We start from the raw sequence: 27064 nt of genomic DNA, 5'->3' as shown, positions 1-27064 counted from the left end.
TGGAAATACTAAAAACTATTATATTTTACACTTTAAATGGGCAAATTGTATGGGCTGTAGGTTATACTTCAACAAAGCTGTTTCTTTTTTAAGTTTTTATTTTAATTCCAGTTAGTTAGTATGCAATGTTATATTCATTTCAGGTAAATAAAGCTGTTTTTTAAAAATATAAAAAGTAAATAGTACAAAAAAAATTATAAAAAGTAAATAAATAGCCAGCTCCTGGCTAGCTCAGTTGATCTCAGGGTCCTGAGTTTGAGGCCCACATTGGGGTAGAGATTACTAAAAAATAAATAACTTAAAAAAAAAAAAGAAAGGAAGGAAGAAAATAAACACAATGATAACTCAGCTTGTTTTGTAGAGTGCCCAGACACTCAGAATTGCATCCCCAGAGCGGTTCCCACACCCCCTTCAGTTGTGGATGTTTCACCATGATTCTCATTTCATGCGTGAGAAAACATACTCAGAAAAGCAAATTTCATGTTTTCATCCAGCAAATAATCCTTGAGGCCAAAGAGTTGGTCTTGTCTAAGGGCCCACAGTGAAGAGGTGGAATGAAGGAGGGTTTCCAGGTCTCCTGTCCCACTGTTGCTGACCCTGCGGCCTAAACTTCAGCAGCCATGTTAGTTCCTGGATCCCATAAGGTCCTGGGCACTAGGAGTCTTGTCTGAGGATATAAGTCTCTAAGATACTTGTTCGTTCGTCTGGCCCAGTCTGGGCCTCCTAGCAACCAGAGGTTTGATGTGATTCCTGGGAGCAGTCTGCACTCAGTGCCTGGCCTGGGAAGCCCTGTGGTGTATGGGGGTCCAGTACTGCTCTTCCTCCCAAAGTCATATATACAATCCAAAGTCTTGGACCCCCTCTTCTCTGAAGCAAGAGCCCAGCTCAGCCTGGAGGGGAAGGAGGGGAAGCTCCTCTATTGGAGGAAGCTAGGGTGTGGGCGTGGGGGCCAGGGTACTTGGTCTAGGAGTTAGCAATTATCTGTGTTTGGATTTCCAGGTGACCATGAGGCCAAACTGGGGTTTTCTCTAACGGGGCTGTGAATTGGGAGAGGGGATGGGAGTCTAGTCCCTTCCCTTCTGCCGAGTTAGGTCAACCTCCCCTTTGTTCTCCCCCATTTTTTGTCTCTCCAGGTTCTCCTGACAGGACTCCAAAGAAGGATCTTGCTGACCCTTGTCTGAGAGGCCAGAGACTAAAGCGATGCAGTGAATTCTGAAGGCTGAGAAGCAGAGGACAGGTCTTTTGGTTTTCAGATCTAGACGTGAATTCCAGGTTCACCCGATCCGGCTGTGGGACCTTGGGCAAGCAGTGCAGCACGCTGAGATGCAGTTTCCCTGGGTGTTCAATGGTTCCCTCTACGCAGTCGGTTTTGGAGGGAAACGTTCAGGAGGGAGGCCGCAGCTCAGCAATTCCCGCGGAGCTGGGACAAGGGCAAATCCAAGGGTGGGTCAAAGGGCGCCTAGGTAGTTCCTATCCCTGGCTTCTGGGACAACGACGTGCAGCGGCGTGGGCGACTCGACCGGGGCCCCACACCTCGCGTCGCTGTCCCCTCAGATCTGGCAGGGCTGACACAACCGGCACCCGGGCGGGGGCGGGCGCGGGAAGGGGCGGGCCCTCGGCTAGGCTGGGAGGAGGGTGGAGCAGCGTGCGGAGCGCGGCCGCGAGGGGAGGTAGGCCCGGGCGCACAGTCGGGCGCGGGAGTCCCTCCCGCGGGCTGGGCACCGCGGGCTGACGCGCACCGCTCGCGGAACGCAGGCGGCGCCAGGGGCAGCCGGGCGAGCGCCGGGGCTTCGGCGGTGCAGGGCGGAGGCGGAACAGGAAGGCACAGGCGGCGCAGCAGCTTCTCCCGGCGCGGAGAGGGGGCTCGTCCCCTGCTTCCCCCTGAGGGTGCCCGCCCCACCCCTGCCCCAGGCTCCTGTAGAGGACACGTGTCAGCACGTTCCCGCCGTTGTCGTCTCACCCCATGTCATAGCCCCTCCCCGGGGCCTGGGACACCCCCTCCCCCGGCCCCATTATTCCCAGGCCCAACCTCCCACGCAGAACCGAGGTCCCGGCCGGGTCCTTTTCCTCCACCGGCCCGTCTCCCCAGACAGCGAGCGCCCCGGCCCGGGCCCCAGCCGAAGACACTCGACACACGTTCTGACCCCTGTCATCTCATCCCTCAGCCCAGCGCCACCCCGGAACCCCGGTGTCCTTGGCCCATTGTCCCTGGGCCTGGCTCCGCGCTGACCGCAGGCTCGGCCCTAGCCCCTGACCCGCGCGTCTCCCCCGGCAACGCGCCGCCACCCGGGATGCAGCCGGGAGGCTGGGCGGCGGTCAAGGAGGTGGCGGGCCGCGACGTGCTGGCTGCAGACCTCCGGTGCAGCCTCTTCGCCTCGGCGCTGCAGAGCTACAAGCGCGACTCGGTGCTGCGGCCCTTCCCCGCGTCCTATGCCCGCCACGACTGCAAGGACTTTGAGGCCCTGGTGAGTGTGCTTCTCTCCACCCCTTCCCGCGCTGTCCTCTGCGTCCCAGGCCACGTGGCCTGTGGACCCGTATTAGTGAACACGCCAGCCCCCAGACTTAACATTCCCAGCCGGGCCTTAAGGAAGGTTTCCATGAACTCACAACACCCATACCCTAATATCGACAATCCCAAGGCCCTTGGTGGTTACTCCCTCATGTTAATGACAAGTAACTCCCAGGAGTGAAGTTAGAATTCAGTAGTCGCATAAGCCTCCACAAAATTTCCTACCATGGCCAGCAGTAGGGGGGTTGATCTGAATCAGATGCTTCTACTAAGTAAGAAGTTATTCATCTCTTTACAAGTAATCAGACACTAAAAATCACCAAAGCCACCCAGACCTTGATCTTCAAATGAGGTAATATGTGGGCAGTACTTTTATGTAATTGTAACATACCCTCTGCATGTCAGCTGTTATTTCTCCCATGATTCAGAAGGCACTTAATTTCTTACAGAGTTCACCTCAGGGTCAGCATTCCAGATATCAGTTGTCTTTGTAATTCAAATGTTTGGAATTACCTAGAAAAACACAGTTTACAAAAATCAGTTCTATAAGAAGTAGAGAATCAAAATAGCCTATAATCATTAAAGGCATTGAGTGAGTAGTCAAAGATTTTCCCTCAAAGAAAACTCCTGACCTACCCGGTTTCCTTGGTGAATTCTACCAAACACTGAGAGAATAAGTTCTTCCAGTTTCATTTTGTGTAAAATTCTTTCAGAGTATTGAAAAAGAGGCTAATGTAAGCTTGATCTAAATCTGATAAGGATAACACAAGAAAAGAAAATTATAAGCCAGTGTCACTCATGAGTATAAATATAGAAATCCTCAAAAAAAAATTGCATCCTGATTCTGGCAATGTATAAAAAGAATAATTCCCCATGAACAGGGTGGATTTATTCCAGGTATCAAAATTAGTTAAACATTAAAAAAAAATCAATGAATGTTATGAACCATGTTAACAGATTAAGGCAGATATTTTGAATCAACAGATGCTTAGAATTTTCTCTGATGAGGTGGTCAGGGTCGGATTCCCTCTTTGCTATCACTCTTAAGAGGTCTAGGGACAAAGGCCCAGCCTCCTGCCCTTATCTGGTCCATTACAGCCCAGGCCAGGGATGTGTTGAGGGCACCCCAGGCCTTGACCACAGTGCATAGGCATTTCAAGATACAGGGAGTGGGGGTTGGAGAAAGATAAGCCAACTGACTTCCCTCATGGTTTGTTCTGAAAACTCAGATATTCAGTTTTGTGAGTTTGTGCTATCAGAGCCTTGGGGATAAAACGTCCTTCGGTTTTGTCAGGAGTTATTTATGGATGTCTGCTGTGGGCCAGGTGCTAAGAGTACAGAATTAAAGGCCCAAGGAGAGATTAACAGTGTGTTCAGCTGTATTATGGAGTAAGTCTCTATATACAACATAGAAGTCCAGGGCTGGAATCCCAGTCCTTGGCAGTGGACTAGGGTCAGGGAGCACTAAGTAGGGGCTGTGGCTGATGCTATGCTGAGTCCCCAGGGACATGGAGGATTTTTGAGGAGCAGAGAGCAGGGAAGAGGTATTCCAGGAAGAGCAGCAGGATGGGCAGAAAGCCAGGAGCTCATTGAGAAGGACAAGTCTATACTTTAGTGTGGCTACCAAGGGGAACAGGAAGAGATGAGGTTGACCAGAGCACACAGAGCTGGGCATGTTTTGCCAAAGATGTGTTGATTTTACCCTTGGGCAGAGGAGGGCATGGTGAGATCCAGGATGCATTGTTTTGTTTTGTTTAAGATTTTATTTATTTGAGAGTGAGTGCCCAAGTGGGGGTGGGCAGAAAGAGAGGGAGAAGCAGATTCTCCTCTGAGCAGAGAGCCCGATGTTGGGCTCTATTATAGGACCCCAAGATCATGATCTGAGTTGAAGGCAGATGCTTAACTGACTGAGCCACCCAGGTGCCCCCAGGATGCATTTCTGAAAGACCCCTGAGGAGGCAGGGTGAGAGAGGGAATATGTCAGGAGGAGTAGACAGAGGAGGAGAGATTAGGGTCAGCAGAGATGGTGCCCCACAATGCACCTTATTAATTCTGACCAAGAAACATCCAAATGGACTAGAATGCTCATTATGTTTTTTTCCTGCTGGAAGGTCTTCTCCGCAAACAGAATGAGGTTTGTTTGACAAATATGGGATAAAAGCAAAGGGAACTTTGGAATTATTTTGATGTGCTTGTGCTTTTTAAAATTTTATTTTTATTTTAATTTTTTAAAAGATTTTATTTATTTATTTGACAGAGAGAGAGATCACAAGCAGGCAGAGAGTGGGAGAGTAGGCTCCCCGCTGAGCAGAGAGCCCAATGCAGGGCTCGATCCCAGGACCCTGGGACCATGACCTGAGCTGAAGGCAGAGGCTTTAACACACTGAGCCACCCAGGCGCCCCTAAAAATTTATTTTTAATTATGCAAACAATGGTTGGATATATTTTTGTTAAAAAATATACAAATGATATGGATAAAGTAAAAGTGCCCCCAGCAGAGCATTCCACATTCCCCATAGGTATCAGTGCTCTCAGTTGAAGGCACTTTCTTCCTTCCTGTCGTATCTATAACCTCTTAGGAGAGCACCGGCGATTAAGGTAACCCCAGATAGCAGCTTCTCATTTGTAGGGACAGACTGTTTAGGCATGGGGCTCTTTGTGCCAGTTCTAGCCAGGGCACCCTTGCTCCCAGGTGCCACTGAAGAAACATGGACGGGTTCTTCCCATCCTGTTCTGGTGCCTTATTCCTTATTGGGCACCATTGTGAGGGAAGCTAGGCCAGGCTCACCAGCTTCTTGGCTGTGGGTAGGTATGGTTTTAACGAGCAGTTTCCCTGGAGAAGGCCACTCACCAGGCAGGGCCTTGCACCAGGACTTCTGGGGGCCTGCACACATTCTTTTTTTTTTTTTTTTTTTTAAAGATTTTATTTATTTATTTGACAGAGAGAAATCACAAGTACACTGAGAGGCAGGCAGAGAGAGAAGGAAGCAGGCTCCCCGCTGAGCAGAGAGCCCGATGTGGGACTCAATCCCAGGACCCTGAGATCATGACCTGAGCCGAAGGCAGCGGCTTAACCCACTGAGCCACCCAGGCGCCCCGCCTGCACACATTCTTAAATAAATATACTTTAGGTTTCATTTTGCTACATGTTACATGAATTGTAGAAAAGATGCAGAGAACTTGGTATCTGGACCTGTACCTGACTCAAAGCTTAGCTTTTTATTATTTTTAAGTAAACTGTACCTCCAATGTGGGGGTTGAATTCATGACCCTGAGATCAGGAGTCCCGTGCTGTACTGACTAAACCAGCCAGGTGCCCCCTCAAAAGTTAGCTTTTAGAGAAAACGGAATCAGGTCCGGATTTGGCCTTCTGGATTATTTTGTGGTTACCTGAAGAATGAAGGTATAGAGCTGTTAAAAAGTCTCTCATTGTTAGCTAAGAGCTCTTGGAAATAATGTGAAACAGTGTATCATTTTCAGCCACTTTTATTTATTTATTTATTTTTAAAGATTTTATCTATTTATGTATTTGACAGAGAGATCACAAGTAGGCAGAGAGGCAGGCAGAGAGAGAGGGGGGAAGCAGGCTCCCCGCCGAGCAGAGAGCCAGACTCGGGGCTCTATCCCAGGCCCCCCGGGATCATGACCTGAGCCGAAGGCAGAGGCTTTAACCCACTGAGCCACCCAGGCGCCCCTCAGCCACTTTTAAATCATTTTCTCTCCACTGTTATTACACACCTATAACACATGGGTTGTTTCCAAAACTTAGAGCTCTGGCTGAATTACTTTATTGACTGTGGCTTTCCTGAGAACATCCCCTACTGAACCAAGCTCTTGGCTTTAGGCATGGCTCTGGCCTTATTTTGCCACAGTCCCTGCAGTCCCAAATCATCTCTCCAGTGCCTTGTTTGGAGGACATTTCCATTCTGAGTCAGCTCTTCAATTTTGCACTGGGAGTTCTTTGTATTCCCAGGGTCTGGCCTGAGACGTGCTTATCACATGTTTGAACAATCATATTAGGTATGTGACTGACTGAGGGTTTGCCTCTGACTGAGGGTTTCTAACCCTGTTCCCTTGGGAAGAGGATTGGCTAAGCTCCTATAAGGTAAGAGACCCTCTAAGATTCTTGGGATGTCCTGTAGCCTTGACAATTGACCCCTGAACTTAAGGTTGAGCTATCCTGGGTACAGTTCATATTCTCTGAGTCACTTTACACAGAATCATGTCACTGGCATCACAGCTGTTAAGTTTTTTGTTTTGTTTTTCCGCTGGAAAACATCATGCCCCAGTTCACCATTAGCCTGAAGACCCTTTTAAGGGGTAGGCGGTTGTGGGGGAATTAATTGTATTAATTCCAGCCCTTTAATTGTATTAATTCCAGTCCTTTACCACCCAGAGTCTGGTTGAGGACCAGCCTCATCAGCATCACCTGGGAGCTAGCTAGAAATGCAGAATGTGGACGCCTCCACCCCCAGACCTACCCAATCAATACCTGCATTTTAATAAGATTCTTGGGCATTTGTGTGCACTGTAAAGTCTGAGAAGCACTGTATCTAGCCTACCCCATTCCTTTCTACTATTTTGGGGGCTGAACTGCACTAATTGACTCTTCTGGTTCTGGTCTGTGGCTTGTGCTGTCTAGCCAATCTGTGTCCCCAATGTCTGAGTTAAACCATGAATAAGCTGCTCTCTGTGCTGACTCCAGGGAATGCCTGTCCTCTCCACACCATCTTCCTCTTTGTCCAGACAAACTTTTCTTAATGCTTTAGGACATAACTGGAACCTCATCTTATTCTCAACCTCTACCCCCAGCAGTTAGGAGTCCTTCCTTTGCGAGCCTTCAAGATTTTAAAAATTTTGCTCTTTTAAATGCTGCTATGACAAACTACCTTGTAGAGTAATCATTGTTTACATCTCTAGTTATTTTCTTGAGATAAATTCTAAAGGGTGAAATTGCTGGCTCAAAGGGTAAGCAACCTCTCTAAGTGAGACTTTTAATGCTTATTTTCAGATTATAAATTGAATATTGACATTTACTGGGGAAGGTCACTCTTTATAAAACTGTCAACCTTGGCTGGCATTAGAATCCCCTGGAAAGCTTTGAAAAATAGTGATGTCTGGACCCTATCCCTGGAGATTCCAATTTCATCTCTGAGGTAGAGCCTGGGCATTGGGATATTGTGTTTATTTGCAGAGAATATATATGTTTGTTTGTTTAAAGATTTTATTTATTTTTATTTGACAGAGAGAGAAATATCACAAGTAGGCAGAGAGAGAGAGGAAGGGAAGCAGGCTCCTTACTGAGCAGAGAGCCCGATGTGGGGCTCAATCCCAGGACCCTGAAATCATGACCCGAGCCGAAGGCAGAGGCTTAACCCACTTAGCCACCCAGGCACTCCTGAATATGTAATTTTATTTACTTTTGTTTTTGTTTTGTTTTGTTTTTTAGCAGCAAAGCAAGGTTTATTGAGCAATAGCAAAGTGATAGCACAAAGCTCCCAAAGAGGGAGGGGACCCAACGGGTTGTCTGGGAATATGTAGTTTTAAGATTTTCCTATTAATTGATCATTTTCATGAACACCCATCTGCTGGGTAGTGAGGAAATGATGATGATTAGATTCAGTCCAGCCCGTAAGTGTCCATTTAGGTACATATGTGATATCTCAAGGTCAAATTCTGTCTCAGATTACCTATTTAGTTCCCTTCTCTCAGAGGTGGTCTCTGAAGAATATACAGATATAGAAATATAGAATATATTTCTATATACCATACAGATATATAAATATAGAATATACAGATATAGAAAGGTATACAGATATAAAAAGATTTGGATCAGACGTAGGTTATGTGGTGTGACTGTTGGTAGATGTGTGGCTAGAAAGGTGTCTCAGCCTGTGGGATAACAATATGGAGAACCCAGGGGTGGGATCATCCTTCAGTACAGACTACCTCCTTCCTTCCCAACCATCCCAGAAATGCAGGCTTTTCCTTATCGAATTGATGAGCAGGAGAGAGGAGGCATTTGATTAATAATAGTACAGTATCTAATGCTTGCATAATACTAATAGCACTGAACTACCTGCCTGGCACTCTTTTGAGCTGTTTCTAGGTAGAACTCATTTAATCATAACGACTCAGTGATAGGGGTTCTCTTATCATCTCTGTCACCATCAGCTAATCAGTCTCAGCGTGGGTATTACACCACCTTCCAGGTCCTAGATAATGGCGGCCTGCCCCCAGAGAACCATTCCTTTAGAGGGACCCCACAATGACTGCTTGTGTGAAGAGTTCTCTTATAAAGTAGATTCTGACCCTCAGTCTGTTTTCATTAATCTGGATTTTTGTGCAAACCAAGGTATACCTACATATAACAGCAGTGGCCACTTTTCCCGGCTTCATCCCAGCAGCCCAGTGGTTCCCCCCATCCCACCCACTTTGCCCTTCCAGGTGTCACTTTATCAGTTTGGTTCCTGAGGCCAGTGACTTTGGCTGTACCTTTTGGTTCATTCCCTTCTAGCATCTTCTCCCACATCTAGTAATTAGGATCTCTGGTATCTTTATAGGTAAGGATTCACCCCCCGCCCCCACCCCAGAGTTCTTTCTTTCCTGCTGCCTGCCCTTTTAGAACAACATTAATTAATATCTAAACCTGAGTCTCCCCACCTTTTCCTGGTGGTGAGAATCGCCTGTGGGAACATCTGTAAACACAGATTCCTGGGCCTCCTCATCAGGAGATTGTGATCTTGGTGTTTGCAGACCGTCCACTGGGCTGTCCTGTCACTTCCTTACTCAAAGCAAGCACAGGAGTTGCTTGGTTATTGGTCTTCTCTTTCCTCTGTGTGTCCCCTCGTGGTTCCTTACCCTTGATCTCTCAGTCACCCAAACCACCTCTTTCTTGAGAGACCAGTGCTGGTCATCAGTCAGGCCCTGCCTAGGCTCCTTGACCCCTTCTCCAACTGAATACTTCTTTATTTCTCAGAGCAGAGGCTGTGAAAGTGGGGTTTGTGGGATAACAGGCTCTATTTGTTCCCTTTGCCTTCTAGAAATTGGTAAATTAAAAAAAAAAAAAAAGCAGTAGCTTGCTGATTTCTTTTGAAAATAAAGACATCTGAGCCTCCATAGCCCAGCTGGATCCTGGCACCCTTGGATAGAAACCAGCTGGGGGTTGGTGGCTGGGCCCTTTGTTGGGCCAGGGATGTCCAGTTCAATGCAGTCCTCACCACTCTCTCCTAGATGCCTCCCATGCTCATTTTCATGACTCTTTGGCTCCAAAGGCATTTGAGCTTGGGACCACCTTTTGCCTGTCCCACTGAGAGTGCCATCTGCTCTGCCTCTCAGAATCCTCCCCACCACTGTGTCCTACCCACTCCATAAACCCTTCCCTCCACCTTCTCCTCGAATCCCCAGAAATGCCTTCCTTCCTCCTGAACTCTTCTCCTCAGTCAAGTTTTTGAGAAATGCCTTCCACTATCTTGAGCTGCGGTTTGTCTCTTACCTGCATGGAGGGTTTTCTGATTCCTGACCCTGCTCCATACTACAGGTGACGTACGTATTTCTCTGTAACTTTGACAGGGCTTAGGCTCAGCCAGTATTTGTCTCAGTTGTATTATTTGGTGGTGGTGGTGGGGTGGGGGGTATCTCCAGGAACATACCAGATAAGCTTCCCAAGCACCCTCTTAAAGTTTTGTCAGAATTGCTCCTTGGAGCTAAAATACTGAATCCATTAAAAATTTCTCCATTGAAGGGTGCCTGGTTGACTCAGTCTGTGGAGCATGCAACTCTTAATCTTGGGGTTGTGGGTTCAAACCCCACGTTAGGTGTAGAGATTACTTAAACCTTTAAAACAAACACATAAATACATTTCTCCATTGATTTGTTGGGAGAGGATCCCAGAGAATGGACTCTGAAGTCAGGCCGCCAGGCTTCATGTCTCTGCCCTACCACTGAATAGCAGTGTGACCCTGGGAAAGAGCTGAACTTCTCCAGACCTGTTCCCTCCCCCTTTAACACAGGCTGTGTGGAGGCTAAAATGATGATGCATGCCTGGCATTTAGCCTGGCACCTGGTATATGGTAAGGCCTGAATAAATAGTAGCTGTTACTGTCTTGTTCTGAACCTCGTGCCAAGTTCTAGGCCAGTTGCTGGGTCTCCAGGAGACATGAGATGTGGTTGGCCCTCAGGAAGTGCTTGTCTCAACTGGATTTGAGGTGACTCCAGAGAGTCAAGTACCAACATGGGATTTTGCCTAGAGGACAGGGGAACACAGAGATCCTGGGTGATCAAGGACAGGGAGGTGAATTTAGGCTGGCCTTGAGGACCCCATGAAATATTATGCTGGGCAGCTGCAGAAGCATACTAAAGGGAGAAATAGCATGGGGGCAGTGGGTGGGAAGTTTGTGGTAAGAGGCGCTGTTAGGAAGAGAGGCCAGGTCAGACCAGATGTCCAAGGGCCTTGTTAAAGGAAGTGTTGTTAGCTTTGGCAAACTATGTATAAGCCACCTAGTTAAATTTGAATTTCAGATAAGCAACAGATAATTTTGAAAGTGCAAGTATGCCCCCAAATATTGTATGGGTTATACTTACACTGAAAGAATGAATTTTGTTGTTTACCTGAAATTCAAACTTAACTGGTGAGACAGTAGTTTATCTGGCAACCCTGCTTGTATGCCTGGTTCCCAGAAGGCCCTGCTCAAGTGCAGACAGGTTTTACTCAGGAGGAAGAATTCTGTTAACTTGTTGGAGCAGATTTATTTCTCAGAGTAGCATGAAAGTGAAATGGGACTTAAGGGAGGTCAGTTGAGGGGTTAAAGAGTGGGGATAAAGCAGGCAGCCTGGCAGGACACATAGGGGTCCTGTCTGGACAGGCAGCAGTGAGAGGGCAGCAGCTCTGGAAGAAGGCTGGCTCCAAGGAGGTCTGAGGGGGGCCTGGGTCCCACCCAGAGCCAGGAGGGTTCTCTCCCACTTTCCCAGACTGAACCCCTAAAAGGGGCCTGGCTTAGCTGACTGGCCTTTTGCAGGCTCCCTGTGCCCAGGTCTGGACTATTGGCAAGGGTTTGTGGCTCACAGTCGGAATTGGAGAATAGGAGTGATGAGGACAGTCATTGTGGGAGAGAATACTCAGCTCTGTCCCTGTGATAACAAGGATGGACCAGGAGAAGAAAAGAAGGACAGAGGCCACAGGCTGCTGGGGTGTGTTCTCTGTGCAGGCAGCAGGCAGTGGGGACGGCCACTGGAGGGTACCCTCAGTGGCTCCCTACAGTCTATAGAACAAAGCCAAGAGTCCCCAGGGTGGGTCAAGGTCATTCGCAAACTGATGTTACCCTCTCACTCCTCTTGGTGACCCCTCCCCCACGCCCCAGGCACATGGAGCCTCCTACAGTTCATAATGACAACCATCATGACAGTCCCACTAACATTGGAGTACTTAATATCCTCCGACGGAGCCATCCAGGTACCGTCATCCATGGTTTTTAACTGGATCCTCACTGACGCTCCACAAGGCATGTAGAAAGGGTTCTATTAGAAGTTCAAGGCTAGGGGTCCCTGGGTGGCTCAGCGGGTTAAAACCTCTGCCTTCGGCTTAGGTCATGCTCCCAGGGTCCTGGGATCTAGCTCTCTGCTCAGCAGGGAGCCTGCTTCCTCCTCTCTCTCTGCCTGCTTCTCTGCCTACTTGTGATCTCTGTCTGTCAAATAAATAAATAAATAAATAAATAAATAAATAAATAAGGTTCAGCGCTAGTGATAACTCTTTGGAAATAGAGATAGGAATAAACAAATAAATAAATAAATAAGGTTCAGCGCTAGTGATAAGTCTTTGGAAATAGAGATAGGAATAAAGTAGCCCCGAAATGTTTCTGATTTTCATTTGCCGAGTTAGGAAATAAAGCCCCCAAGGTCAGCAACAGCCAACTTTCTAGAAAAATGGAAAGGAAAAGAAATAGACGTGTAGAGATAGACCTGGGACCTTCTTTCTTCTCAGCAACCCAACGTGGAAGCAGTGGGAGTGAGGAGATGAGTGGGTTGGCGCCTCAATGAAGCCCCATATGCCCCAGAGGCTGGCCTCTTTTTGTGAGAACACCACAGACATAGCTGCTGGGGTCCTCAAAGAAGTCACCACACTCACACTCAGGGAAGCCCAAAGCCATGGATTCCCCACTCATAGATTCTTCCAGTCCAGGTACAGTTTACTATTCTGGGTCATTTTTCCCAAAGCAGTATTTCCTGCTTGTGTATGGAGTTGCTATACTCCAAAAGACATGTTAACAGGGAGTTAACTCATGTTGAAGGGAAAAGGCTTTGTTCACCCTCTACTCACACTTGCATATACCGTGTATTTGGTAACACCTCCTGGGAGGTGGTGGTATCCCATAATCAGACATTAATATTCCTGCAGCCAAATGTATCCCATCAACAGCAACAGGAAGTGGGAAAAGTAAAGATTAAACTAACCTCAAAGCATCTCAGGTCAGGTTTTGTACCAAATGGGTTATGGAACTATGTTTCAGTGTTCAGAGCTTTTGGAGTTTGGTATTTGGAAGGGGGTTCCCAGAGCTGTACCTTTCTTTCCCTCTTAGGAAATTCCTTGAAACATGAAAGAAGTGCAGTTTGCCTACTTCACCATGTGAGGGCACCCCGTTATCATTTTGTTCAGGATCCTTGCTAATGGAGGTTTTTTCCTCATTGCAGCTTGCAGATGCCAGCAAGTTACCCAACCTGAAAGAACTTCTCCAGTCTTCTGGAGACAAAGACGTACGGGCCAGGGATCTGGTGAGCTGGATTTTATCCTCAAAGGTCCTGACAATCCACAGTGCAGGGAAGTCAGAGGTGAGACTTTGGTCTATAGGACAGCAGATCCCTAGGGCTTAAGAGCTCTGGGACCTCCTCCTGCACCAGAAAGGCCTGGGAAGCTTGCTGAAAATGCAGCTTCCTGGACCTTGCCCTGAGAGATGCTGATTCTGTGTCTGGAGTGGGCTCAGGAACTTGCACACTGGCAGTGCGAAGCAGTGTTCTCCCCATTACGGTGAACCTGGAGCAGGCCCCCGGGTACCTCTCAGTATCTCCGTCTCCTCATCTATAAATAGTATACTTCCATCAGGGAACTGGCTGTGAGAATGGCATGAATATTCCCAGCTAGAAGAATGCCTTGGGGTACAATCTAAGGGCTCAGGAAATGTTGGGTATCACAACGGTGGACCCTTGACCACACCTTAAGAAACACTGGCCTCATCCAGTTGTCAGGAAACACAAAGGAAGAACCTGGTTCATGAAACACTTCAGGCACTGGGGTCAAATCCCACTTCAATCTAACATTGTCTCCTTTTCCCCATTTGTACATTGAGAATATTAATATTATCACAGAGGGGAGCTATGGTAGAATGTATGGCACCCCTAGTATAATTTGTGGCACAGACTAGACATTCCATAATCTGGTTTCCCTTGCCTGGCCAGGATCTCCCAGGGTCAGGCTGGGAGGACAAGGCCTTGTGCTCTTGCCTCAGAACAGAAGCAGGGGTTTATCTGTGTTGTTCTTTACTTCATCAGTTTCAATTTAAGAGCATTTAATTTTTACAAGCTCCTGCCAAAGACAAAAACCCTCCTCAAGTGGCAGAGAATTGGGTGTTTCAGATTCTGGTGTCCACGGGTGTCCACCTATGTTGGTAAAGGGTCAGTAACAGAGAGCCCTGGAGTGGTAGTTAGGAGACCCATAATCAAGTCTGGGCTAGATTGCTGACTCAGAGAAGATATCTCCGTTTCACTTCTGTCATCTGCTAAGTTGAGATTTATTCATTCCTTTATTTATCGTCTTCAAGCATCCACTAGATGTTGGGTGCTGGAGCTAAAGTAGATTAAGACAGTGGTTCCTTGACTTTTAATTATGGGTCAGTTAAATTTTGTTAAAATGTGGAGTGGAGTGTTGGTACTCCACATATGGAGTGAGGATTATTAGCTTCTTATTTTTATTTTATAGCTCAAGTAAGGACATTAGGCTGCTATGTCTCATCACTTTATAAAAATATATTTTAGTACAAAAAAGGAGGATGGTCTCAAAAAAATGACACAGACAGGCTCGTGGCAACCTGACAGCAATATAAACGTATTTGTTACTTTGTCCTTAGTTTTCTCATTTAATCACAACCCAGAGAAAACTTTGCCACAGACTGGTTTTGGTCTATATGACTTGCTGTTTAGAAATTACCCAAATGATGTGGTCCCTGCCCTGAGAAGGATCACTGCCCGTCAGGAAGAGCTTACTCTTCTGTATCCATTCGGTTTTGTTGTGTAACAAACCATTCCCAAAACCTAGTGGCTTAAAACAACATTGATTGTTTCTCAAGATTCAGTGGGTTAGTTGGGTTGTTCTTCTGGATGGGGCTGGATGATCTAGAGTAGCCTCACAGGTCTAGGTCTTGAGCTGGAATGGCTGCTTTGGTGGGGGCCTCCTCTGTGAGGCCCTCATCCTACTGAAGGCTAGCAGGGGTTGTCCCCATGGCAGTGAAGGGTTCATAGCAGCTGGCCCTTTTCAAGTTTCTGCTTGCTATATTTGGCCAGGGTCAGAGCAAGTCACATGGCCAAGTCCAGATTCAAGGGGCAGATAAGTAGATGTCACCTCTTAGGGGAGTTCTGGAGTTCCCACCCACAAAGTCAGTTAAAGAGGGGCAAATGGACAAGGATGGGAGGAAACATTTTTGGCCATTCTTGCACTTGATTCCACCTTTCTACCTCCTGAGATTATTGTAAAGATGGAATGCAGGAAATGGATGCGATAGTGTTATGAAAATTAGAGGTAGTCTTTAGTTAGAAGAAAGAGTTCATGCTTTGCAGCTTGGTGTAGGGAAAAATAGTATTAGAGGGAAGCAGTCTTGAGCTGTAAGCTCTGAGTGTACTTATAAACTGTTGTCTGTATTCTCGTGCAACTAGTTGTTCTCATGAGCAGAGCCCGTAGGAGGTTAAGCCCAAAGCTCTAGGATGCCATTTTGGCAGCACATCTTACCAGGTTCCCAAATAAAACTGCCACTTCCTACGTGTTTTCAAGTTCAAAAAGATCCAAAAGCTGACTGGTGCCCCTCACACGCCTGTCCCCGTGCCGGACTTCCTGTTTGAAATTGAATACTCCAACCCAGCGAACGCCAAATTTTATGAGACCAAAGGAGAACGGGACCTAATCTACGCCTTCCACGGGAGCCGCCTTGAAAACTTCCATTCCATCATCCACAATGGGCTGCATTGCCACCTGAACAAGGTGGGGCCTAAACCTCCTGATGTGAGGGTCAGAACCCTGGGGGATTTGCTGGTAGAGGGTGTGGGGAGGGGTTCACTAAGGCCTTGCCCCTCCTAGTATAGTCTGTAGACCAGTAGTAACACCAGCACCTGGGAAGTGAAGATGCAGAATCTTGAGCCCACCCTAGACCTTCTGAATTAGAATCTGATTTTTAATAAGCTCTCTGGGTGATTCTTATACTGATTACAGTTTGAGAAGTATTGATTTGAAGATGGTACCCAACCTTGGCTGCCCATTTGGGGAGCTTTTAAAAATCCCAGTGCTTGGCTGCCTCCCAAACCAATTAAATCAGGATGTCTGGGTATGGGCCCAGACACCAATATACTTTAAAAGTCTGGTGATTCCAGGGTATAGGCAATCCTTGTGACTCAGCATGGTCCCTGGCCCAGCCGCATCCACATCACCTGAGAATTTGTTGGACTTGGGGAATCTCAGCCACACCCAAGATCACCTGATATGGGATCACTTTAACAAGCTCACCAGGTGACTCGTAGGCACGTAAAAATTTGAGAAGCACTTGCCTAGGAGGAGAGCCTCCTAGGAGCCAGAAAAGACCACTTTAGCAGTTCTGTCTGTGTCTTGGGCAAATTTCATTAACCTCTCTGAACCTCAGTGTCCCCATTTGTAAAATAGGATGTCATTACCCACCTTCTGGTGTGCTGAGAGGATTCAAACAGTTTATATATGCAAAAGGCTCTTCCCGTACTAGACTCCAAGAAAGCAAGGGCTGCTTTCATAGGTGGATGGAGAGGGAATCTGGGGTAATTGGAGGGCTGCAGCCTCATCAGAGGGTCTGGTTCTGTGAGCCATGGGCTCAGCTGTGGCTTTTGCAGCCTCGGGGCTAGAGAGACTTTTCCAGCACTGCTGTAGCTGATTAGTGCAGTTGGGTTTTGCGTAGGATGACGGGCTTGTTTATACTGGCTCTCAGCGTATTTTTATGGCCAGGCTACTGGAATCCAGGGGGCCTCTGCTTCACGGCAGAGCCGGCCTGGAAAAGCTGCCTGCAGATTACAGGCTAATACAGCAGACCTTCACTTCACTGTCTGGGGAGTTGCTGCGTAGAGGCATCTCGTCAGTCTCTATTGGTAAAGCGGATGCTCCATTGGCCACTTCTGTCTGGGTTTCCAGTGAGGGGCTTGCTTGAGGGAGCTTACTTGCCAGTTGAAGCTGAGAGATTATTTTCATAGCACAGATACCCAACCTTTCCCACTCTTGTTTCTCTGCTCAGAGCAGTTTTGCTTGAGGTTCTTGAGTTGAGGGGGGTTTCGTCTGTGTATATATTGCAGCCAGAGCTGAGAGTGGGTGTGGAGTCAGAGCAGATGACATCCAGTGTCCTTGGAGAAGGTCTGTGGCAGCTTCTGAGACATGGGGACAGTGTCTTAAGTTGGCAAGGGGCTTCCCAAAGGTAAAGCAAAGGCTCGAGTTTCATTCCCCTTAAGCTTCACTGAACCAGCTTAGAATTGTGGAAGCCTGGGGCCCCTGAAAAAGACATCTCTCAGTCCCCAAGCTTAGGATGTTCAGTGAGCAGTTTGAGTTCACTCAACAGATGCAGACACTGCAGCCCGAAGATAGCAATTGAATTTCAACTTCAATTTCAAAGTCCATCCATTGGTAGCAGCTACCTGAAATGAGAAGGATTCAGAGTCAGGATGACTGAGTGCCATGACTGGTACCGTTCTGCTGGCTATCATGGTTGACTGTTGACCCTTTGCTGTGGTCTACTGTGGGCAGAAGATGAGTTTGCTATGCCTGCTGTAGCCTCAACCTATGGGTATATCACCTGGGCTCATTCTCTCTCACCTGACATGCTTCCTCATGGAGGACATCAAGTTAGCCCCTACTACTAGGGACCTGCCTCCTAGATTTTGGACATTTTCCTGGTTGACACCAATATGAAGAGTAATACTTACCCTGCCCTTAATACAGGCCTGCCTTATATGGTAACAGGTTCTGGTCTGAGATTCATTTCTTTTCCACATGGACAACTTAGGTCCTTTCTACCCTCAAGTGTGATCCTCCTCCCTGTGCATAAGTGCATGACTTGGCTTCTGGAGGCTGTCAGTGTGACCATGCTAGATGCATTCGTGTAACAGGAATGACTAATATATTTTGACACACATGCCCTCTCCTTTCATGTGCTGGGGTCCTGCTCAGTGTTATGTACATTATCTCATTGAATACTCCTCTGTGATGTTGTGAAGGAGATACACTTGTCAACATTTTGTAGACGTAGAAACCGACACCCAGAGAGTTTCTATAACTTGCCAGCTTGTTGGAGGTACAGTTAGGATTAAAACTCAGGTCTGTCAGGTCTCTTCTATGTTTTTCTCATTCAAACTTGACCACTAATTTGCCAGGCTAGGTGGGCACATCCACAATCAAGTTAAACTGTCATCAGATGGGAATATGTTTAACTACAACTCTGAGATGATGTCTTAGAATGAACTGACATTATATACCTTTTCCCGGGGGAAAAAGAGGCTTAAGAATTTGTTGTTTACAGTTTTATTGAAGAAAGACCTATGTCATCTTGCTGTGCCAACTTTACATTCACTCAGCCCTGTTTCTTTGTTAACCTCTGCCATTCCAGACGTCCTTGTTTGGGGAAGGGACCTACCTCACCAGTGACTTGAGCCTGGCCCTCATTTATAGCCCCCACGGCCTGGGATGGCAGCGCAGCCTCCTTGGCCCCATCCTCAGCTGCGTGGCTGTGTGTGAAGTCATTGATCATCCAGATGTCAAGTGCCAAATGAAGAAGAAGGGTAAGTGAACGCTTGGCCTGGGCCCGGGCTGCAGGCCTATTAAATGTACAGGCTCTTGGGCGCCTGGGTGGCTCAGTGGGTTAAGCCGCTGCCTTCAGCTCAGGTCATGATCTCAGGGTCCTGGGATCGAGTCCCACATCGGGCTCTCTGCTCAGCCTCTCTGCCTGCCTCTCTGCCTACTTGTGATTTCTTTCTGTCAAATAAATTAATTAAATCTTTAAAAAAAAAAATGTACAGGCTCTTACCGTTGGCTCATCTGTTAAATGGAATACCCATCACCTGCCACGGAATGGGCTGGGTCCAAAGCAACGTGGGACAGGAGCTCGCCTTCACAGAGCGAGCAGTCTCCTTGGGGACACGTGATAAAAAAGATACACTTACTACAAGGTGGTGGGCAGAGCATACCACGGAAGGCGGCTGATGAGGTCCACAGGGGCAGCTGAGAAGAAGGTACAATCATAGTATGTCCAAGTGCTCAGGGAAAGCTCTGGGATAGAGGGAGCTTCAATAGGTAAGGGACACCTGAGTGGTTCAGTTGGTTAAGTGTCTGCCTTTGGCTTGGGTCATGATCTTGGGGTCCTGGGATCAAGCCCCACATCGGGCTCTCCACTTGGTGGTGAGTCTGCTTCTCCCTCGCACTCTGTGCTCTCTCTCTCTTGCAAATAAATAAATAATTTAAAAAGTAGATAAAAGGAAAGGTGTGAGGCCAGAATGTGGGCTCTTTGAAGGCAGAAACTGGGTTTCAGTCACTCTTGGGCACCTGGTATCTGCAGAGAACCTGGAACCTACTTGGCATTCAGTAGGTATTTGGTCAACTGAAGCTAAAGACACATGTCCAGACCCATCCCTCCAGGCTACTTTGGTGTGTGCCTGGGTAGGCGCCCAGAGGACGTGAGAGGCACCTGAAGCTGTGAGGAGTAAATCCTGGGCTCTCTGGGGACTCGATGACTAGCTAGCCACCTCTAGTCTGATCCATTCCTTCGAGTCTCTGCCTTGTGTGCTCTGCTGTTTTGCCCTTAGTGGCAAAAGAGTCCCAGAACTCTTACTCTAGTCTCCAGAACTGACTGGTTGGTTCCACTGAGAAAACTGTCTGTTCCTGGCCTCTAATGTAGAACAACTGGAATCCTGAGGAATGGGCCCAGGTCTGACGCCACCCTTCCAAAGCAGGCAGCATGAATATCTGCATTTATAATTCTTAGGAAGTTTGCAAACTCTGACCTTAAACAACAGAACAAGACCTTGCAGTGTCTGCTGTCACATAACTTTGCTTGTTTGTTTTTATCAAGCTTCATCATGTTATTAAAAAGTTTGGTGTTTTTTGTTTTGTTTTTTAAACAAGTCTTGGTACAAAGGATGGAACATGAGAGTTCTAAGAAGCTCGAAAATCTGGATGGTTAATTGAAAATGCCTGCTAAGGGACTCATTTTAGGTCAAGTCCTGTACCTAAGCCCAGATAATTTTTTTGTGATGGCCATCAGTCTGCTTCTTCCCTCTGCTTTCCCAACTCAGTTTTTTTTCCCTTGTATCCCTTATTATTTTCCTGGTTTTTGTTTTGTTTTGTGGTTTTTGTTTTTGTGGTTTTTTTCCCCTCTTATTTTTTTTTTTTTTTAAAGATTTTATTTATTTATTTGACGGACAGAGAGATCACAAGTAAGCAGAGAGACAGGCAGAGAGAGAGGGGGAAGCAGGCTCCCCGCTGAGCAGAGAGCCCGATGTGGATCTTGATCCCAGGACCCTGAGATCATGACCTGAGCTGAAGGCAGTGGCTTAACCCACTGAGCCACCCAGGTGCCATCCCCTCTTATCTTTTTTGTCAGATTCTCCCATTTTTTTTGGTGTTCCTCTATACACCCAGACCTTTCCTCAGCCTGCTGGGGTTTCTCCACCCTCATGACCAGGAGGCTTGACCTGTTTCTATTCACAATTTGCTTCTCTTATTCCTGAATGTCCCCAAGTAAAGCTGTGCTTCATTCTCCTTGTTCAGATTCCAAGGAGATGGATCGCAGGAGAGCAAGAATCAAACACAGCGAAGGGGGAGACGTCCCCCCAAAGTACTTTGTGGTCACAAATAACCAACTCCTGCGAGTGAAGTACCTGCTGGTGTACTCACAGAGGCAGCCCAGCAGGTAAGGCAGGCGGTCCCCGTGAGAGGCCCAGGGCAGCACCGCAAAGCTGCATTCAGAGTGGTGGGTTCTCTGCTGCCAGCGTCCCTTGCTCCCCGGCCTTAGACTTGAGCAGTGTGTGAAGTATATAAAACACGAGGGATGAGGAAGACGGGTCTGAGGAGATGGGGTCCTGGCCCTAAGAGGGACTGTGTGTTCCTAGTGAAGAAGGTAGAGACTTGTAAACACAAATGACATGAGGGACTAAATGAAGCCAAATTGGCTGCCCCAGAGCATGAGGCCCCCATCACCACCCAGGCTCCTGATTGTGCTCTGGTACCCACTGACTGAGGTGAAGCTGAGAGGCTGGGTGGTGCCTGGACACCAGCTGGGAATGTGTGCACCCTGCTCGGTCTCGGTCACTCCCTGCAGTGGTGTGGACCCACCACCTGCTGCTCTCTGCGCCTGAGCTGCCTCCTCTTTATCTCTAAAATGGGAGTCGAATTCAATAGCAGATGAGACCTTTCAGCCCGTCATAGCCATGGCCGATGCCTCATCTCATCTCAGCAATGTGGTAGTTGGTGGATGTGCAGGGATCTCTAGGGTCAAGGGTTGCTTTAAGATCCTATTGCCTTGTTGGGATCTGTGGCAGGGCTTCTGATGGGGATAAGCAGTAGAGAAGCAGGTAAGATAGGAAAAGGGGTCACCTTTAATATGCCCCACTCCAGTGGTTTCCACGCTTCAAGACTTCATAAACCAGTAAAATCCCCCCTCCCCCGGCCGTCCCCCACATTTGGGGAAATTTGGATAGGGTTACTGAGTCTGAGGAACATTATCCTTTGGTTTAAAACCATCTGGCTTTTTCTACTTGAAAATTCCATTCCTCTCCCACCTCTCCCTGGAGAGTCTCTTAGTGTACACTCAGATGCTTTAGATCATCTTCTGGTGGGCCAAAGAGGGCTCCCCGAGCTCTGACTGATATCTGTACAAGTGTCACCATGAAGGGACTTTTGCTAAGTAACCTGCCACTTGCTGCCATCTGGGCAAACACCCTGAGCAAGAATCTTCTAGATCCCAAAGTCTCACAAAAGAAAAGACAGGTCATAAAAGGTACAAGAGGAGCCATAAGAGAGATGATCAGGATGAGCTAATTGCATAGCTGTCTTTGCACATTTAGAAAATGTTCTGGTGAAAGATGTGTCTGTGCCAGGGCAAATAGCCCCAGATTTTTTGAGCAAAGTAGCATGCATGAAGCTTCATTTCATGGCTTACCCAGAGGATGAAATTCATCATTTCATCTTCTTTGAGCCAGAAGTTTTTGCATACACTTAAAAAAAAATGTTTTTCTCTTCTTGCCAACATCCCCCGCCCCCCCTAATGCAGGGCTTCCAGCCAGCTGTCCTGGTTTTCCAGCCATTGGTTTATGGTCATGATATCCCTGTATCTGCTGCTGCTGCTTATTGTGAGTGCCATCAATTCCTCAGCTTTCCATCACTTTTGGAATCGTGCAAAGAGATAATCCCTTGGGGCCTGGTGTGGGGGCCACCTCAACCACGTGCCTTAACGATATGATCTGTTCTGTATCTCCCTTGCCCCATGTCCAACTGGGTGGAGTCTGGGGGCCAGCTGGGGACCACAGGACAATTTTCATATGCCATAAATGTATTGATTGCCTTTGACAATGCGCCTGGCCACACTCCGGTCAGGGGGGACCATGAGGCTCCTCACTCTGAAGTTTCAGGGGAGTCCTCCTGTCTGCTCCTTCCTAAACAATTCTAGGGAGTTGGCTTTTCTGTCAGGGCCAAAGGAAAAAACCCTGCTGCATTTAAAAACAAAGTGTCCAAGCTGTCAGTGGTATGTTTACAATCGCTCCTGGCGGACGTTGGCCCTTTCTCTAATGCCTTCTGGAAGGTGGAATATGTGTAGTGGGGACTATAAATCACGAGGTGGTTGCCTTGTTTTGACTTGAGACACCCAAGAGGAACAGTCATGTTTCTCATAAAAATCGGTGGGATCGTTTCTGAATTCCATCAGCCTTTGTACGTGAGTGCAAAACATTTTCGCAGTTTTCTCAAATCCACAAACAGCCTTCTGCTACAGTTGTCACCCCCCTGCCCTAACCATGGAAGAGAAAGGAAGGAGCCAGAGACTTGATAAAAAAGACAAACTTGACAATGAGCAACTCATGTCATCTTTTTCTAAAAATTACCAACTGCTGATTACAGCTGAAATGGAAACACATGTTTGTGTTTTTTTGTTTTTCTTTTCTTTTTTTTAAATAGCTATTTGACAAATTCATCTTCGGGAGCTGAGTAAAAGGGAGATTTCTAAACTTAGAGCACTCTTTGGCCAGTGCCTGTAGTCTCTTTCTTGGCCATGTTTTAGAGAGCCGCAGGCCTGCCCCCTCTTCTCATTCTCACGAAGCTGCCTTGACTGTGGCCTCCCAGCCACAAGTGCCACGTCGCAGGCCTTCTGTGGGCTGCCGGCCTTCAGGACAGAGGCCTGCCTCAGTCTGCCACAAAGGTGCATGGACTGAGCCTTCCTTAGAGGGGTTGCAGGTCTTTGGGACTCAGCCTGGGCTTTAAAAGTGCCGAGGAAGCCTCTGGCTGCCCACGGGAGCTACAGTTGTCTTTGCTGATTCTCTGCCCTTCCTTCCTGCCCTGTTTCAGCCATCGTGGAGCCGCATCTGATGTGGGGGGTAGATTTCTATAAAGATGGTGGAAAGTCAGCTTTCTATAATCTGTGAAGTTGTGAAAACCACTATCATGGTTTTTACATTGAGTATGGCAACATTTCAAAAATAATAAAGGTATTTTCCTAATTACTGAGCTGTCTTTGTGACTGCTTTTAGCCTCAGTGAGAGCCTGCCCTGTAGGCCTTGTTGCTAAAAATATTATCCTCTCCTCCCTTCCCTGTTCAAGGTAGCAGTTTGCTGGACAGCATGTATCCCCAGGTTGTCTAGTAGGTGTTTGATTTCTGGTCACTGATTGAACAAATCTGAGCATCTGCTGTGTGCTGGGCACTAAAAATAGTAGCAGGATCAAGGTCAAAATGCCCCGCCCTCCTGGAGCCGAGGTCTGGCCAGGTGGGGTATGGGCAGGCATTCCCAGGAGTGAGGTTGGATTATATGATATTACAAAGGAATTTTGGGAAATACTTGGCCAGTAGCCTCACCTTCATCTGGGGTCAGGAAATACGGAGATGACATGTGTGGCACTACAGAGCACCTACGGGTACTGATTTATTTAATCCTGACACCAGATGAAAAATTGAAGTCCCAGAGTTTCCTAGCTTGCCCATGGCTGCGTGGTCATAGAAAGTGGCACAGAGCTGGGAGCTGTGCTGGGCAGGTTCCAGTATGACTGTCATAACCAGTATCCTCGATGGCCCCCAGGGGTTCCTGGCAAAGGTGATATCCAACTGAAACCTGACAGAGCCATGGGTGTTAGGCTAAGAAGGGGAGGAAGAGTGTTTCAGGCAGTGGGAACAGCACATGTAAAGACCCAGAGTTCTCGCTGGAGAAGTTAAAAGCAGGAGGGCAGTACAGTGGTGAGCAGTGGGGCTGGAGAGGTATGCAGGGGCCAGGTCATGCAAGACCATCAGAACTGAGGGAGAGCCACTAGGTCTTAAGCAAAGAAATGATAGGATCAGGTTTGCTTTCCAGGAAGACCCCTCTGGCTGGTGGTTGCAGATTTAGATTTAACATAGTTTTGAGGATTAACAGGACTGACACAGTAGGGCTCGGCAAAGAGCAAAGAGCTGGTGAGTTTAGTTTTTAATGGCCCAGTAGAGGGAATGAGAATGCAAAGGAGACCCAGCAGCAACGTCCAGGGAAATGGGAGGAAACCAAGACAGCAGAGTGTCATGGAAGCCAAAAGGGAAGTCTTGATGTGCTCTGTCAAATGCTTCGGAATGGTCAAGATTATACCTGAGAGGTATCCTTTGGATTTACCGAGTTGGAGATCACTGGTGAATTTGGTGGGAACAGTTTCAGTAGAGTTCAGCTCAGGGGATGTGGACAAAGTCTGACTGCATAGACATGAAATGTTCACCGTTTCCAGCAATTCGCAAGCAATATTTCTTTAAAAACTAGCCTTTCGGGGCACCTGGGTGGCTCAGTGGGTTAAAGCCTCTGCCTTTGGCTCAGGTCATGATCCTCGGGTCTTGGGATCCAGCCCCGCATCCGGCTCTCTGCTCAGCAGGGAGCCTGCTTCCTTCTCTCTCTCTGCCTGCCTCTCTGCCTACTTGTGATCTCTGTCAAATAAATAAATAAAATCTTAAAAAAAAAAAAAATAAAACCTAGCCTTTCTTTTTTTCTGAGGTTTCTGCCCTTCTGCCTCCCCCAGAGTCAATGCAATTCCTTATGTGAGTGCGGGACAGGCATTTGAGCATATGGGGAGGGCAGGGACATTATGAATGAAGAATGGTCCTATCCTCCAGGACCTCCTAGGCTAGTGGAGGGCCATTGGACAGGTATATTTTAATATGGCAGAATGAAATCCCTGGAGGCTCGAGGGTTGAAATGAGCAGAAAGTGAGATGAGAGCAGAACTACATTATGACTTCATGACTTTACGGGCCCTTTTGCCTTCCTGGACTCCTTCCTCAATAAAAAATATCTAAAATTATATTTTATGGGGTGCCTGGGTGGCTCACTTCGTTAAACATCTGACTTTGGCTCAGGTTATGATCTCCAGATCCTGCAATCACACTCAGCAGGGAGTCTGCTTGTCCCTCTCCCTCTGCCCCTCCCCCTGCTCATTCTTTCTCTCTCAAACGAAAAAAAAATATTTTTTAAAAATTGTTCTATGATTGTATTGGTATAAAGATGAATATTACTGCTAAATACTAAAATGTTCGCTTCCACTTAAAAGCTTGTTTTTTCCTTCTGATTTTAAAGGAAATTAAAACATTTTTATAATGTGAACTCTAGGCCCTGTGCCTACCATGCTAATGGATGAGTCAACCCTGGACCAGGGTAATGGGGGATAGTGTGAGATCCCTGGGTAGCTGGGAATGGAGAGACAGGAAGGGGACAAAGACTTACGTTTTGTTTAGCTCCAACCTGATATCCAAGGCAGACCCCATAAAGCAGCCAGCGCTAGGGAAGGACAATTTTGGGTGCTGGGGTTTGGGAGCTCAGGGGGGCTCATGCTGCAAACACCTTTTCATAGAGCGGGAAGAAGCGGTCTCCTTGCTGACAAACCCCTTCTGGGCCAGGAGCTTCAGCAGGTGGCTGATGGCAGAGAAGACCAGATGGTGGTTCATTTGGAGCCACCTCACATGGGAGCCCCAGCTGCCTTGGTCTTGTGAAAGCAACCCCATCAACCCTCTGTCACTAATGCCACTGTCATGGGGGACAGTTTGGGGAGGGGTGGCAAGTAGAACTCCCACAGGTTTGGGCCCTGCTTCTGGAAAGTGCCAAGAATTCGATGAGCTGTCAGTGCCCCCAACAAAGGGAAGGGGTTTTTGGATAAGTGTATGTGTGTATGTGAGAGGGACATGGAGGAGGAATGTGGTTCACTGTTGTTTCTGATTAATTCATTTCATTAAACGCTGATTGCCAACAAAACCAGGAGTATGTGAGGAGTTTGTGACTTAAAGAGCGCAATTTGGATTTTTTACTTTAGAACATGACCCCATCCATCTGAGACCATTCCTGACGCTGAGCCCTGGAGGTTTGTGTTGGCTTGGAATCAGCTGCACTCGCCTTCCCCATTGCCATGGTGATTCTTGGACTGGTTGAAGGGAGCTGGGTTCAGCTTCTCTCTCTCTCTCTCTCACACACACACACCCACACCCACACACACACCCAGGACCATTCCCTTCCCTAAGCTCCCTCACAGCCCCCACCCATCTCTCTCCCTGCTCCCCGCCTTTCCACCCTGCCCCACCTCGTGAGTTTTCCATCTCTTGGCCTTTGTTTGTTTTGCTTTTGTCAGTCTCCCTCCTCTGGATGAGTTTGTGTTTGTTTCCAAACTGTCTGGGGCTGTGTACCAGGGAGACGGTGTCCTGGGCTGCCTCTAGCCCTGATCTGGTTAGAATAAGCCCCTCTCCTTTGTATGATCTCCAACCTGACATTTGGAACATCCAAAACAAATCATGACATTCTGAAGCAAGATAGAAACCACCATCTCCACCCACTCCTGTTGGCACTCTTGTCCACCTGGAAAGGGTTTTAGAAAATTTCCAGTGTTTTCCACATCATGCAGCCCTGAGAAGGGGACACAGCACTTACTGAATACCTACTGTATACCAGCCACTGGGCTTGGCTTTGTGTGCCTTAAAAATCCAGTGGTGAAGGTGACATTTCCTGCATTTAAATCAACTGCAAGCTGTGGGCAGGGCCCAGGCTGTCTTGGTATACCCAAGAATCTCAAATATGGTGGGACTCAAAAAAAGTTTGTTGAGGG

At 47.5% G+C, this 27064-nt stretch overlaps 1 protein-coding gene across 4 annotated transcripts; it reads left to right on the top strand.

Annotated features, from left to right (window-relative positions):
* The first annotated feature begins 237 nt into the window (after positions 1 to 237).
* On the top strand, positions 238 to 23476 carry PARP16 (poly(ADP-ribose) polymerase family member 16). Of its 4 annotated transcripts, none has more exons than XM_059372274.1 (7): positions 238 to 1670; positions 2166 to 2465; positions 13196 to 13333; positions 15543 to 15749; positions 18379 to 18550; positions 20535 to 20676; positions 22036 to 23476. In XM_059372274.1, exons 2-7 carry the CDS (start codon positions 2292 to 2294, stop codon positions 22169 to 22171), a joined length of 969 nt encoding a protein of 322 aa, XP_059228257.1. In that variant the 5' UTR covers positions 238 to 1670; positions 2166 to 2291; the 3' UTR covers positions 22172 to 23476. The 4 variants fall into 4 exon arrangements, with proteins under 4 accessions (XP_059228257.1, XP_059228258.1, XP_059228259.1 ...); XM_059372275.1 differs by lacking the exon at positions 238 to 1670 and adding an exon at positions 1682 to 1887; XM_059372276.1 differs by lacking the exon at positions 238 to 1670 and having other exon boundaries at positions 1682 to 2465; positions 13196 to 13276.
* Positions 23477 to 27064: the final 3588 nt, after the last annotated feature.

Source organism: Mustela nigripes, chromosome 13 (genome assembly GCF_022355385.1).
Source record: "Mustela nigripes isolate SB6536 chromosome 13, MUSNIG.SB6536, whole genome shotgun sequence".
Classification (NCBI taxonomy): Eukaryota; Metazoa; Chordata; class Mammalia; order Carnivora; family Mustelidae; genus Mustela; species Mustela nigripes.
This window is presented reverse-complemented; position numbering and strand designations above follow the sequence as displayed.

What these genes read in the sequence shown, in the direction of transcription:
- PARP16 (XM_059372274.1), top strand. Translation starts at nt 2,292, where the DNA reads ATGCAGCCGGGAGGCTGGGCGGCGGTCAAGGAGGTGGCGGGCCGCGAC. An exon ending in GCAAGGACTTTGAGGCCCTG is followed by an intron (nt 2,466 to 13,195) that starts GTGAGTGTGCTT and finishes TCCTCATTGCAG; the next exon opens with CTTGCAGATGCCAGCAAGTT. An exon ending in TGCATTGCCACCTGAACAAG is followed by an intron (nt 15,750 to 18,378) that starts GTGGGGCCTAAA and finishes CTGCCATTCCAG; the next exon opens with ACGTCCTTGTTTGGGGAAGG.